Consider the following 13,769-nt stretch of genomic DNA (forward strand, 5'->3'; position numbering starts at 1 on the left):
CCACACTCCCCTCTGCTGCACGAGGTCTGCCCCCAAGGCTACGTTTGAATGTGTGTCACTGTGACTGAAAAATGACAGAGGGGGAGTGGGACACCACTGGCTGGCATGACTGGCTTGATGATTAACCTCGTGGGCTGACTGGGATGAGACAACTTCTATTGTCCTTCTTTTAAGAGTGTCGGAATATTGTATAATACTGTAAGTGTTATACTATATATAGTGTATCTAATCATATGTTTATACGATTGGAATACGTCAAATGGATGTTGAGAAGAAGAAAAGGAGGACCCATGCAGAGAAGAGAGGATAGGGAGGATGGACAAGGAGGAGTGGAGAGATGGCAGGGAGTGGATCAGTCCTCATGACTGGAATGTGAGAGAGGTAGAGGCTGAGACACAGGCTGGGGCAGAGAGAGGCTGAATAAAATAAGAGCACTATCTCAGCCTATTTGCTCTCCCAAGAGTTGCTCCATGGAATCGCAATACTTGGAAGGTCCGGCCCATATTGAATGGCACATGGTTGGCCATTAGTAGTGGGAAGAACACTGTGTATCTGTCTGCTTACGACTTAGAAGGGAAATGAAGAAGGATTTGTGTTGGTTAGTTTTGTACGTTTATCAATGGTCTGGTAAAGAAAATATTCGACCAGATGTTGAATAATTGCAAACAAAGAATTAAAAGACAAAATTAGAGATGTGCACGTTATTCGAATATTGAAGTATTCAAATATCCCAACGATGTGAGTATTCTAATACTTGTGTGAGTAGTCATTTTTACAAGAAAAAATGTAATTTTAAAGACCTATTTTAACACTGAAAAGGCTTTTTCTAAATTTAATTAAAATATCCATGTGACATTAATACATACAAGGATATACCATGACATACCACAAACCTTCAATGTAGTTTTTATGACGTGCACAGTGCGCTCCCCTTAAAAAGGCGGTAGCCTCCAAGTGTTGTTTATGTTGGCCAATCAGAGCGGCAAAGAGGCTCAATGTGTAACAAGTGGAGTGAGAGTTCACTAATGCAATGCAAGATGGAATAAAATTAGGGAATTAAAAGTCAGCTAAATGAGGAGAAGGAGTAGGCTACAACGAGCAACCAACAGTTAGGTTGTTGTTTTAACTGAATGGGGTTGGGGAGAATGCACAGCATGTGGCCTCAATTAGCCTAGCTAACTATAGTACTAGCTTCTCTAGGTTACTCCAGTCAAGACAGGCACTGTTATATGGGATGATAAATAACATTGTGGCTGCTACACGTTAGCTAGCCTTGGCTGTAGCCGAGTTGCCATGGCGCTCTCTCTCCCTCCGTCTGCTTGCTCCCATCTCAAACACACCAACGCGAGTGATTCATTCCAGAATTAAGCCCAGTGAAACTACTGATGCCTCTCAGCATGTCACCCACCTAACGTCTTCCTAGCGCCATAAAACACCGCCATGAATTAACATGGACAGTAAATGGAGACAAAACTAATTATAGGCGTCAACCTGCCTACACGTTCATGTCACGTCATGTAGACGGTGTTCTCATCGTGTACACATTACACTTACATGGCACGTGTCAGTTTACGTGTACGTTTTTATTAAAGATCTCACCATGAACGCCTTACAAACGTCTTCATGATGTCTACATGCACATGCTTTTGAAATTATTTTTAATTGGCAGTGTAATCTAATCAATTTAATTTGTAGCTAAAATAGGCCTATCACCTCTATACACAAAAATATTAGGCTAGTTGATTTGCAGCCAGCCACCATTACTGTGTAGATAGCCTATAGGTGATATAGGCCTATTTCTCAAATAAATATGGACAGGATGGCTTCGTCTGAGCCCTATTCAGAAATAGGAGTTAGGTTTACCTGTTTAACAGATGCAATCACTGTCACCATGCATTCCTTAGGCTGTATGCTATCAATTTCTGTGGAGGGCTTTATGTGTTATGGTTAAAAGTAGGGCTTGAATTGACGGGGTATGTGAGGATATAGCCAAACTCGTTGGTTTATAAATTGTGAGAAAAAACAACAGTCCAGATTATATAAAAAGTGAACTAGGTTATAACAACAATTAACTCCACGATGCTTTCTGTATAGTCTACTAGCCTATCGAAGGTCATGCTCAGCCTCAACATGGGTTCATGGTAGGCCTATAGGCCTATCAAAACATTTAATGTTAAATATAAAGCATGCATCATTATCCCACAAAGAAACTGTGGTTGTTTTAAATGCTCTGGAATTTACAATATTGGTGGTAGGCTATGCTTACAGCAAACAACCAAAAAAATAGAAGCGGTATGGGTCTATCCATAGACCAAACAGCTTAAAAGATAAACCCCAAAAGAATTCAGGACAGGGGAATCTCATTGATCAGGTTATTCGTTTCAGTGCAGTTGCGTTCTTACACATAACCTAAAACCTGAACGGAACACCAAAAACCTCCCCGACCATTTTAATCACAGATCATGACAAAGCCTGAAAATGTCAACTATATTTATCCTTGATTTAGCCCACTATCGCCTATACAGTTGAAGTCGGAAGTTTACATACACCTTCACGTACACCTTTACATTTAAACTCAGTTTCACAATTCCTGACATTTAATGCTAGTAGAAATTCCCTGTCTTAGGTCAGTTAGGATCACCACTTTATTTAAAAATGTGAAATGTCAGAATAATAGTAGAGAGAATTATTTATTTCAGCCTTTATTTCTTTCATCACATTCCCAGTGGGTCAGAAGTTTACATACACTCAATTAGTATTTGGTAGAATTGCCTTTAAATTGTTTAACTTGGGTCAAACGTTTCGGGTAGCCTTCCACAAGCTTCCCACAATAAGTTGGGTGAATTTTGGCCCATTCCTCTAGACAGAGCTGGTGTAACTGAGTCAGGTTTGTAGGCCTCCTTGCTTGCAAACGCTTTTTCAGTTCTGCCCACAAATTTTCGATAGGATTGAGGTCAGGTCTTTGTGATGGCCACTCCAAATACCTTGACTTTGTTATCCTTAAGCCATTTTGCCACAACTTTGTAAGTATGCTTGGGGTCATTGTCCATTTGGAAGACCCATTTGTGATCAAGCTTTAACTTCCTGACTGCTGTCTTGAGATGTTGCTTCAATATATCCACATAATTTTCCTCCTTCATGATACCATATATTTTGTGAAGTGCACCAGTCCCTCCTGCAGCAAAGCACCCCCACAACATGATGCTGCCACCCCCATGCTTCACGGTTGGGATGGTGTTCTTCAGCTTGCAAGCATCCCCCTTTTTCCTCCAAACATAACGATGGTCATTATGGCCAAACAGTTCTATTTTTGTTTCATCAGACCAGAGGACATTTCTCCAAAAAGTACGATCTTTCTCCCCACGTGCAGTTGCAAACTGTAGTCTGGCTTTTTTATGGTGGTTTTGGAGCAGTGGCTTCTTCCTTGCTGCAGTCTTTCAGGTTATGTTAATATAGGACTTGTTTTACTGTGGATATAGATACTTTTGTACCTGTTTTCCCCATGATGGCAAGCAAAGAGGCACTGAGTTTGAAGGTAGGCCTTGAAATACATCCAAAGGTACACCTCCAAATGACTCAAATGATGTCAATTAGCCTATCAGAAGCTTCTAAAGCTATGACATAATTTTCTGGAATTTCCCAAGCTGTTTAAAGGCACAGTGAATTTAGTGTATGTAAACTTCTGACCCATTGGAATTATGATAAAGTGAATTATAAGTGAAATAATCTGTCTGTAAACAATTGTTGGAAAAATTACTTGTGTCATGCACAAAGTAGATATCCTAACCCACTTGCCAAAACTATAGTTTGTTAACAAGAAATTTATGGAGTGGTTGAAAAACGAGTTTTAATGACTCCAACCTAAGTGTATGTAAACTTCGGACTTCAACTATATTTCATCTGGATTTGACAAACAATGGCCTGACTTCTAGGATCCTTAAACCTCTCCCCGCACCTCCAAATAGGCTAAATGTAGTCCTATGAATAAGGTCTGAATGTTTTCCTATTCATTTGCATAGGCTAACCATTGTGATTAATGATATTTACTATATTCTGCTTTTTATGAAAAAACAGGCATCTGTAAAAAATAATAATTGTTTTAGATATGCTCCGCATGGCCCCTGCGAGAAAATGCATTATTTTCAAATGAATGACTACTATTTAGCACCTCACCACGTTTTTGAGAGTAGGCATATTCCTTGTAAAGATTATGTGTAGGCTATTGAGTATAAAGGCTATTGAGTATAATGAAAAAATGTCTAGACAAGAAAGAGGGAATGAGTGTTTGGCAAAGACGCGTAGGCCTATAGGGGCGTATAAGTTCTGTCTTTCTCCTGACAGTATTTGTGCGCATTTGATGTTTCATTGTGTGAATAGTTTTTTCAGCTACCCTCCGTTGTTAATGTATTCATTCCCCGTTACATAGCCTGATAAGTTACAGTACCAGTCAAAAGTTTGGACACACCTACTCATTCAAGGGTTTTTCTTTATTTTTACTATTTTCTACATTGTAGAATAATAGTGAAGACATCAAAACTATGAAATAACACATATAGAATCATGTAGTAACTAAAAAGTGTTAAATAACCATGGGCACTCTGTTCACAACGTTGACATCAGCAAACTGCTGGCCCCACACCACACCAACGTCTGCCATCTGCCCGGGACAGTTGAAACCAGGATTCATCCGTGAAGAGCACACTTCTCCAGCGTGCCAGTGGCCATCAAAGGTGAGCATTTGCCCACTGAAGTCAAGACCTTGGTGAAGACGACGAGCACGCAGATGAGCTTCCCTGAGAGTTTGTGCAGAAATTCTTCTGTTGTGGCCTTCCGAGTGGCGCCGCGTTCTAAGGCACTACATCGCAGTGCTTGAGGTACCACTACAGACCGGGTTCGATCCCGGGCTGTGTCGCAGCCGGCCGCGACCGGGAGACCCATGAGGCAGCGCACAATTGGCCCAGCATCGTCCAGGTTAGGGGAGGGTTTGGCCGGCCAGGATGTCCTTGTTCCATCGCGCTCTAGCGACTCCTGGGGTGGGTTGGGCGCATGCTGAATTCGGTCGCCAGTTGTATGGTGTTCCCTCCGACACATTGGTGCGGTGGGCTTACGGGTTAAGTGAGCAGTGTGTAGAGAAGCAGTGCGGCTTTGCAGGCTTGTGTTTCGGAGGACGCATGACTCTCGACCTTCGCCTCTCTCGAGGCCGTACGGGAGTTGCAGCAATAGGACAAGACTGTAACTACCAATTGGGGAGAAAAAGTGGTAAGAAGTAAAAAAAACGAAGAAAAAAAATAGATTCTGTTGTGCAAACCCACAATTACATAAGCTGTCCAGGTGGCTGGTCTCAGACGATCCCGCAGGTGAAGAAGACGATGTGGAGGTCCTGGGTTGGCGTGGTTACACGTGGTCTGCGGTTGTTAAGTCAATTGGACACACTACCAAATTCTCAAAAATGATGTTGGAGGAGGCATATGGTAGAGAACTGAACATTAAATTATCTGGCAACAGCTCTGGCATGCCAATTGCACACTCCATCTAAACTTGAGACATCTGAGGCATTTTAGAGTGGCCTTTTATTGTCCCCAGCACAAGATGCACTTGTGTAATGATCATGCTGTTTAATCAGCTTCTTGATATGTCAGACCTGTCATGTGGATGGACTATCTTGTCAAAGGAGAAATGTTCACCAACAGGAACGTAAACAAATTTGTGCACACAATTTGAAAGAAATAAACTTTTTGTGCGTATGGCAAATTTCAGGGATTTTTTATTTCAGGTCATGAAACATGGCACCAACACTTTACATGTTGCGTTTATATTTTAGTTCAGTGTATATCGCTGTTCATTGTCTATTTAAGAGCTAGAGAGAGGAGGAAGAGATAGACGAGTTGCCAGAAGATTTGCGTGAATTCCAAGAAGGGAACAGTGAAATATCAACTGCTGTTTAGACTATCCTTATCAATAGGTGGTTTCACAGATTTAGATAAAGCACTCAAATTAAAATGTAGGCCTAGTGTCAACATAACCATCCATTGCTTCACTAAAATTCATCAACGGCTGATAGGCTATGGATGTGTTTCTATTTTCTAATGGTTGTCAATTTCATCTTCGTATAGCCTATATCACAGCTGTCTCTATGTCTTCCCCTTAATTGATATGATAGGCTACATTGATTTAGCATTATTCTATAATGTACACTCATTTTTGATATCCGCCAGAAAGGATTTGAAGCTAAGACTTGATGTTTTGGGGGGGAAGGAGAAATGTGATTTGCTTATGTCTGAGAGAGATGGCTGCAGACGGCTTTGATTGATGGTTATTTTAGGTGGGTGGGTGTGCCTGTGCGAGTTTGCTAATTCTCTCTATGTCCATTCAGAAAGTTTCCTAAAACAGGCCTAACCTGTCTGGACTTAAATCTCTTTAATCAAAACTCCAACCTTGTGGGGGTCCAGAGAAACTGTACATGCCAGTGATGCTTATCATTAAATAAACAACATTCTAGTATGCCTAATAGTCCGGCTATAACCACTTGATCAAGGCTATAACCACTTGGTCAAAAGTTGGAATTTCAGTAATATAATAATGAAGACGTTGATTTGAGGAGGAAAAAAGATGGCAACTATATATAGGCTAGATACATTATAGATAGGGCTACAGTGGATTGATGCATGATTACTACTGGAGTGCATAGTTGCCATGGTGTTTACATCAAATACAACATGTCCCCCCCCCCCCAAAAAAAAAAAACGGAATAGGCAGTTGCCAGCAGTAGGCCTACCATGTAAAAGGAAGACAGTGTCACGTCCTGACCAGTAAAAGGGGTTATTTGTCATTGTAGTTTGGTCAGGGCGTGGCAGGGGGTGTTTGTTTTGTGTGTTTCGGTGTTTTTGGTTTATGTTATATATTTTCTATTTCTATGTGTATATCTAGTTTTCTATTTCTATGTTGGGTTTGTGGCAATGATCCCCAATTAGAGGCAGCTGGATGTCGTTGTCTCTAATTGGAGGCCATATTTAGTTGGGTTTGTTTTCACTTGTGTTTTGTGGGTGGTTATTTTCTGTATAGCCTGTGTTGCCTTACGGAACTGTTTCGTCGTTTTGTTTATGTGTTATCTTTAAATAAATTAAGAAGATGAGCACTATACCCACTGCGCCTTGGTCCTATCCTTACGACGCCCATGACAGACAGCTTCGTTTGAACCTAAAATTATTTTCGAAGTGGAATAGAAATTCTGAGTAGACCCTCCTGCAGTTGAGAGGCTTACGGAATTATAATAGCCTGTCGATGAACAATATAGCTCAATACTTTTTTTAACCTAAGATAGACCAGAGCCTGTCATGGGCAGAACAAGCAAGGTGGGCAGAGCCAAGCACGAGCTAGCGAGATCCTATTGGCACATTCTAGCATTTATTTGAATATTTCCATAAGGGAACACCTACTCTGGGAAGTGCGCGTGGGCAATAACTAAATTCACCCTTGCACTCCTTCTAAACAATGCAATTTTTTGGGGGGAGGGGGGCAAAGGGTAAAGTCTGCAAAACATAGTCTACTCTGTTTGTTACAGATTCTAGTTTTGGAAACAGAAAACTGCATTGAGATCAAATGTTTAATCGAGGAAAAAATGTGCAGAATGTCGGCCAAAATCAATCTCGCCCCATCTTCCACCACTGCTGGCCACTGCGATTCCTTTCATCACCATATTTAGTAGTGAGTGGAAATGCCAACCGGACGCTTCACATTTATACAACCGGTGAAATATCTGTCTCATTGTTCTATCTGTGGGTGTAGTGTTTGTAACGCAAGATGGAGGAGAGGCTGTCTCTCGTCAGAGATCGCATTTATTTTGGGAGATTGTAAAATATTACCTTTTCATTCAAGACAAGATAAATATATTGTTTCAGGTGATAATAAAACATGTTTTGTTAAGTTACTTCTTCCTCAACTTGTTTCTCCAACTTTATAGCAAGTCAAGCTAGCTTGCACAGCAGAGCAGCTAGCTAGCTAGCTAAAAGCTAGGCTAGCTTGAAAATACCACTAGTAGCTAGCGACCTCCACCTAATAATTATCATCAAAAACAAAAGTCCTTACCATCACAATAAACTTAAATCGGAGGCAACAGTTATATAATCTAATTGGCTTAAAAGCCAATGTGTATTATTTAACATTACTATTAAAATAGTACTCACTTATAGGAATCTGTAATTGTTTGCAAGATGCTAGCTATCCCATAAAGCCATCGCCAAAAACCAAATGTTTCTCTTCTTCTGTGGTTTGGTAACTTCTTGTTCTTCTACGGACTCTGGCTGGACTGAAGACGACGCAATGTTTGGAAAATGTCAAAGTATTCGTCTGGCAATGAAGTCTTCAACCACAAGGGGGCATTGCGATTCCACTGCGTTGTGGACATCCCTATTGAAATAGATGACATCCTGCGTAACGTAACTGAGTGCTTATGAGTAATGTGACACCTCATGTCAACCAGATGCATCAAACTCTTTGCGTTCTGGCAGAAGTCATTCATTGCCAATGCAGCAGTCCGCAATGCTACGTTGGGGATGCTACACTAGACTGCTGCGCTGTGTTCTGTGTTCCTGCATGCATTCAATCTTTTTAACTGTGCGTTGCTTTACCGTGCGGTGGTACAAACGGAAGTACACACACATACTCCAACTAGCTAGCTTTTAGCAGGTCGAAAAGCGAAGCACGTGTGCATCAAGTACGAAAAATGCGGGCTAGACATCCAGCAAAACAAAACGCATATGCATCTGGTGGACATCAGGCGTGAACGAGGCTTCCGAAGTCCAATGGTAGGCAACAGCATAAGACACAGGGGTCACGCAGACGTTAGCCAGGCGGTGGTATCACGACAAGTCAGTCAGACATTCAGTGGTAGGCGACAGTAGCTCATTCGGCTCTTTTCACCCACAATACTCACCGCCTCCTCTGCAGCTGCAGCAATAGAGTGCCAGCCTCTCTCCCTTGCTCAGCAGTGCTTAAAAAAAACACATGTATTTCGAATATCCAGACATCCAAACAAAAATGTAAGATACTATTCGAATAGTGAAATTCCCATCCCTAGACAAAATCAACTCAAATTGGATTTAAGCGGAGTACAAGTCCATGGCTCCATGATGGATATCAAACATGCACTCTGTATGGTACGTGTATGTTGCACTATATTCTCTTATAACGCAGCTTTACTCACATCCTCTCTCATAGGAGCCTACTGCGTAATTTCAACTTCAGCTCATACACTTGTGCTCTACTTTACTACTGGCACCTTCAAAATGTGGAACAATAAACACAAATCTTAATATCAATCAATAAAATAGGTATACTGTGTTAAACATGACATATTTAGTGTTCAAAATTGGTATGTATAAACAATAGCATTCTTGAGGATGTTGAAGTATGTCAGGTGAAATGAAGGTGATGGGTAGTCAGATGGAAGCAATGTGGGCTATGAAAAAGAAGAAGAATCATTGTAACATTGTAATATTAGTGGGCTCTTAGGCCTGCAACAATGTAAGATGGTCATGGTCCCCTATTGCCCATTGTATTTTCATGTATACTTTTTATATTTTGTTAATCTCACTGTAAATCAGTCATGGATACTTAGGGATAGATGGAAATGTACAGAATGGTTACATGAAGGAAAGTGTGGGAGTTCGTGCTTTTTCAATTTCAGTCAAGGGGTGGGTTTAGTATATATTTTTTTTAAATCTAGTCCAGGGGAAGGTGAGGTAATTTGTAATTGATGAAATTTCAATATTTCTCAGTGTTTTAGAAGTAGTTGCTTATTAGGCTATATATCAATGTGTGCCAGATGCCGCCCCTCATCTCTGATTCTCCGCTGGGCACGCAATATCAAGTGCACCTATAGGCTATTTAGTGCGGTCTAAATCAAATGATCCATAGCCTATCGGCTATGAAGTGCATGCTCAGAGACACAAAGAGCAAAGTTCTATTTCTAAGATAGCTGCTGGTCTGGTGTAAATACAACTAGGCTGCATTACACACCGCCATGGATATTCCAACCCTGAGCCCATGCCTGCTCTGCTCTTGTTGATCACAAACTGCCTAACCAATGTCTGTGCTGTGTAGGGCTACGGTGTCAGTTCAGGAAGAGAGTCAAAGGCTTCTTCCGAAAATAATAGTTTATTAGGGCTATTCCAAAAAATGCACTTGCTCGTGGACTAGCCTATAACCTACATGTATGCTATGTTGAGTTTGAGGAGAGCGCAGAGATGAGAAGGAGGACCAGAGGTTAACTTTGATAGCTTGCTACTACTATCATTTATTTTGATTAAAAACAACATGTGTCTTGCCCATGACGGTTGAAATGAATTATGCCTACTCGAATGAATTTGCCTCCTTTCAGCACCGTGAGCTGTCCATTTCCATTGATTGTGCCACAGCTGCTGCTTCAAGTTTCTTGAATCTGGTTTATTGTGAGGTCATCAACTCTGATAAACACATCTTCATTTTAATTAGACAAACAAAGAGAGGGCTTTATGTTGGAGCCTATTTCTTCCTATTTAAGAAATAAGCAGTAGGCCTACTTGTTTGACAGACGAAATCAGGCTATAGGCTGCTATATCCAGGTAGGCCATTTTTTTTTGAAGTATCATGCTCAGATTCCTAATGACTTCTCAGATGTAATTATTTGCAAACAGGGTCAGCGTCGTTGCAAACAAGACACACTGACTTGGCATTGGCGAAATATGATAAGATGAACACAGGCCTATCTTTCTGTCCATTCTTATCCTATTAAAAAAGATTCAGCTAATACGTAAAACGACGTAGCATTGCATGAAATGTTTATTAATAGCCTATTTTCTCCCGGACCTGCAAATAAAATCATAGATTCATGCAATGCTTTTACTATAAAGGAGACCTTTCCATCCTTATTCTTGTCCACGGTGGTCTGCGAACCCACAACCTTCTGTCCCGCAGTCTTGTGTGCTAGCAAATTTCCTGCACTGCCATGTAATGCTTACAGGATGAAGAACAGTTTCTAAAACTGCATTTCTAAGGCTCTGGTCTGTCCAAGAATTTAGGGTAAACGGTAGACAAATTCTCTACTATCCACTTACTTTGTATAGAAGGGGTCACTTGTTTTTTTTTTCAAGCGTTCAGGGACGGTTTAGATTATATACATTTTGCTGAAGGGAGGGCCATCCATTTTCATTTCAGAGAGGTCCGATTTTCTCCATGTAGCCCTTATTATAAATAACGTTCACTCCCGTAGTCAGCCACAATGACAAAGTAATGACACGTTTCATATAACACCTTTCTGTGTCTATGTAGGCTACAGTAAAGCAACCGCATCAGCTCCCTCAGCCATGTTGGAACAGCCCATTTCTGTCATCACGGGAGAAAATGAAAACCCGGCTCCTACACATGCACGCCCCGGCTCCTACACATGCATGCGCACCCACCACTCACACAATTAAGAGCAGGCACGGCTGGCTGGTACCGTTGTCTCGCGCTCCCTCCTATTTCCAAATAGCACGACATGCACACCACTGGACTATGACATTCAGGATCCCCCATATGCGGCGCGCTATTCAGGAACATGCGCAGCATGCATCACACGTTCCCCATATTGATCCCCCCCAAAAGACAAACTGAGCCTAAATCGATAGGTCATTTACAAATAGTCGTCATAGTTGACCATTCAAATCCACGGTAGGCTAATTACACGTGTAAATATAGTCGGGAGTAGTTATTCTGGACACATGTTTTATTTCACATAAATCCCCAGCTGTTAGAGGATATTCCTTACATAGACTGCCGATTGACCATGCGGCTTTGCCCTGTCTAGATATAAGTCCAGTATTTAACAGCATAGGCGCACATTTAAAAAAAGCCTTGATGTCTTGCCCAACACTGAGCACTGAAGAGCGGACAAATAAATTCCAGTTGAAGTCAATAACATGACATTATCTTTTGTCTGCATATTGGCGATGTTTTAATGTTGACTATAATCAAAATATTATTAATTTCGCCTAATAACATCCTTTCTTCACTGTTTCCAAAAAATAAATCCCCCAGTTCACCCCGCAAAAAGACCTACAGTGCAATTAGCTCGCCTACATATTCTTTCCCTTTTGCAGGTGTGGCAACCGGGGCGAAATCGTTCAAATTGAGCCAGAACATTCATTGTCAGTGCATAGAATAACCCTAGTCTATACAATAATAATAGGCTACATGCAGTTAAGTCAAAAGTCTACTTACTCCATGTTTCACCACCGTCCCGTTTCACCAACTCTGCTGTGTTCGACTGAAATGTGTATTTTGCCTTTAATATCAAGAGGAGTAGTCTTCCTCAGTAGCCCACTACCATCAATTTCGGTCTACGGACCCCCTCCCCTTCATTCAGAGCTGCAAAGTCGAGAAATCGGCAGTCCCTCCCCTGTAGCTGGCTTTGGTGGGGAGCAATGCGCTTACAGCAAATTTGCCAAAAGACTACCCTTTAAATCAGGGCCAAAATAATGATTTGCCTTTGCTAATGGGTTCAAAATAACTTCTATACTTTCCACATCCGTGCTCCCACCATTCCGTTTTAGGATGATTTCTTTTGTTAAATTTTTGAGCTCATACCGCGCAATGCTGTATCATCTGTTCGCAGCGCGCGCGAGTTAGGTGAGGCGTTACGCCCCCACATGGATAGAAAATAAGAAAATAGTGTAGGCATAGAATCGATATAGCTCTGCTAGAATTCTCACACTGGACAGGACACGTCAAGGAATGTATTATTTAGGACTCATGTTATTAAATGAGACTAATAGGGTCTCAACTTCTATAAGCAATATGTTCATGCTCACTGCAGATACCTAAGTCTGAGTATCAGTCGTTTTAGGTATTCCACTCCTTGAATGTAATAGTTGAACTGAGATGGCAACCAGGCTAGCAGATACCTTTTCCATTGCCTAATGTTGGCTACATGACAACTGTTAAACATACCTTATGCAACCTACTGTACGATGTGTATCCTAGGCTGCTTACCTGTTAGCCTAAAGCGTTTAACGTAGGCCCTAACAGCAAACTAAGGAATTGTACCATCATTGAGTGGGCTATTAAGAGCTTTTCTTCCTTAGTGTAAAATGCACTCAAAATAACATTTGATTTGAGTCGATAGTGCATTATAGAGAGTTGTGTGTGCTGCCTTAAGCCACAACTGCAGCACTAGTCAAAAGTTTGGACACGTCTACTCATTCAAAAGTTTTTTGTTTAAAAAATATATATTTTCTACATTGCAGAATAATAGTGAAGACATCAAAACTATGAAATAACACATATGGAATCATGTAGTAACCAAAAAGTGTTAAACAAATCAAAATATACAGTGGCATGAAAAGGTATGTGAACCCTTTGGAATGACCTGGACTTCTGCATAAATTGTTCATAAAATGTGATTTGATCTTCATCTAAGTCACAGCAATAGACAAACACAGTCTGCTTAAACTAATGACACACAAACAATTATACGTTTTCATGTCTTTATTGAACACACTGTGTAAACATTCACAGAGAAGGGTGGAAAAGTATGTGAACCCTTGGATTTAATAACAGGTTGACCCTCCTTTGGCAGCAATAACCTCAACCAAACGTTTTCTGTAGTTGCGGATCAGACCTGCACAACGGTCAGGAGAAATGTTGTACCATTCCTCTTTACAAAACTGTTTCAGTTCAGCAATATTATTGGGATGTTTGGTGTGAACCACTTTCTTGAGGTCATGCCACTGCATCTCAATCGGGTTGATGTC

General features: G+C 41.0%; 1 protein-coding gene across 5 annotated transcripts in view; it reads right to left on the reverse strand.

The window, feature by feature from the left end:
* palm1a (paralemmin 1a) overlaps nucleotides 1-12,651 on the reverse strand; it is a 65,983-nt gene extending 53,332 nt beyond the window's left edge. The window contains exon 1 of one of the 5 annotated variants that reach the window (XM_014216048.2): nucleotides 12,238-12,651. In XM_014216048.2, the coding sequence (XP_014071523.1) occupies nucleotides 12,238-12,242 (5 nt within the window). In that variant the 5' untranslated portion in view covers nucleotides 12,243-12,651. Of the gene's footprint in view, nucleotides 1-11,093; nucleotides 11,411-12,237 lie in introns of those variants that run through there. The other 4 variants (XM_014216049.2, XM_014216050.2, XM_014216051.2 and 1 more) reach the window with 4 other exon arrangements.
* Nucleotides 12,652-13,769: the final 1,118 nt, after the last annotated feature.

Source organism: Salmo salar, chromosome ssa10 (genome assembly GCF_905237065.1).
Source record: "Salmo salar chromosome ssa10, Ssal_v3.1, whole genome shotgun sequence".
Taxonomy (NCBI): domain Eukaryota; kingdom Metazoa; phylum Chordata; class Actinopteri; order Salmoniformes; family Salmonidae; genus Salmo; species Salmo salar.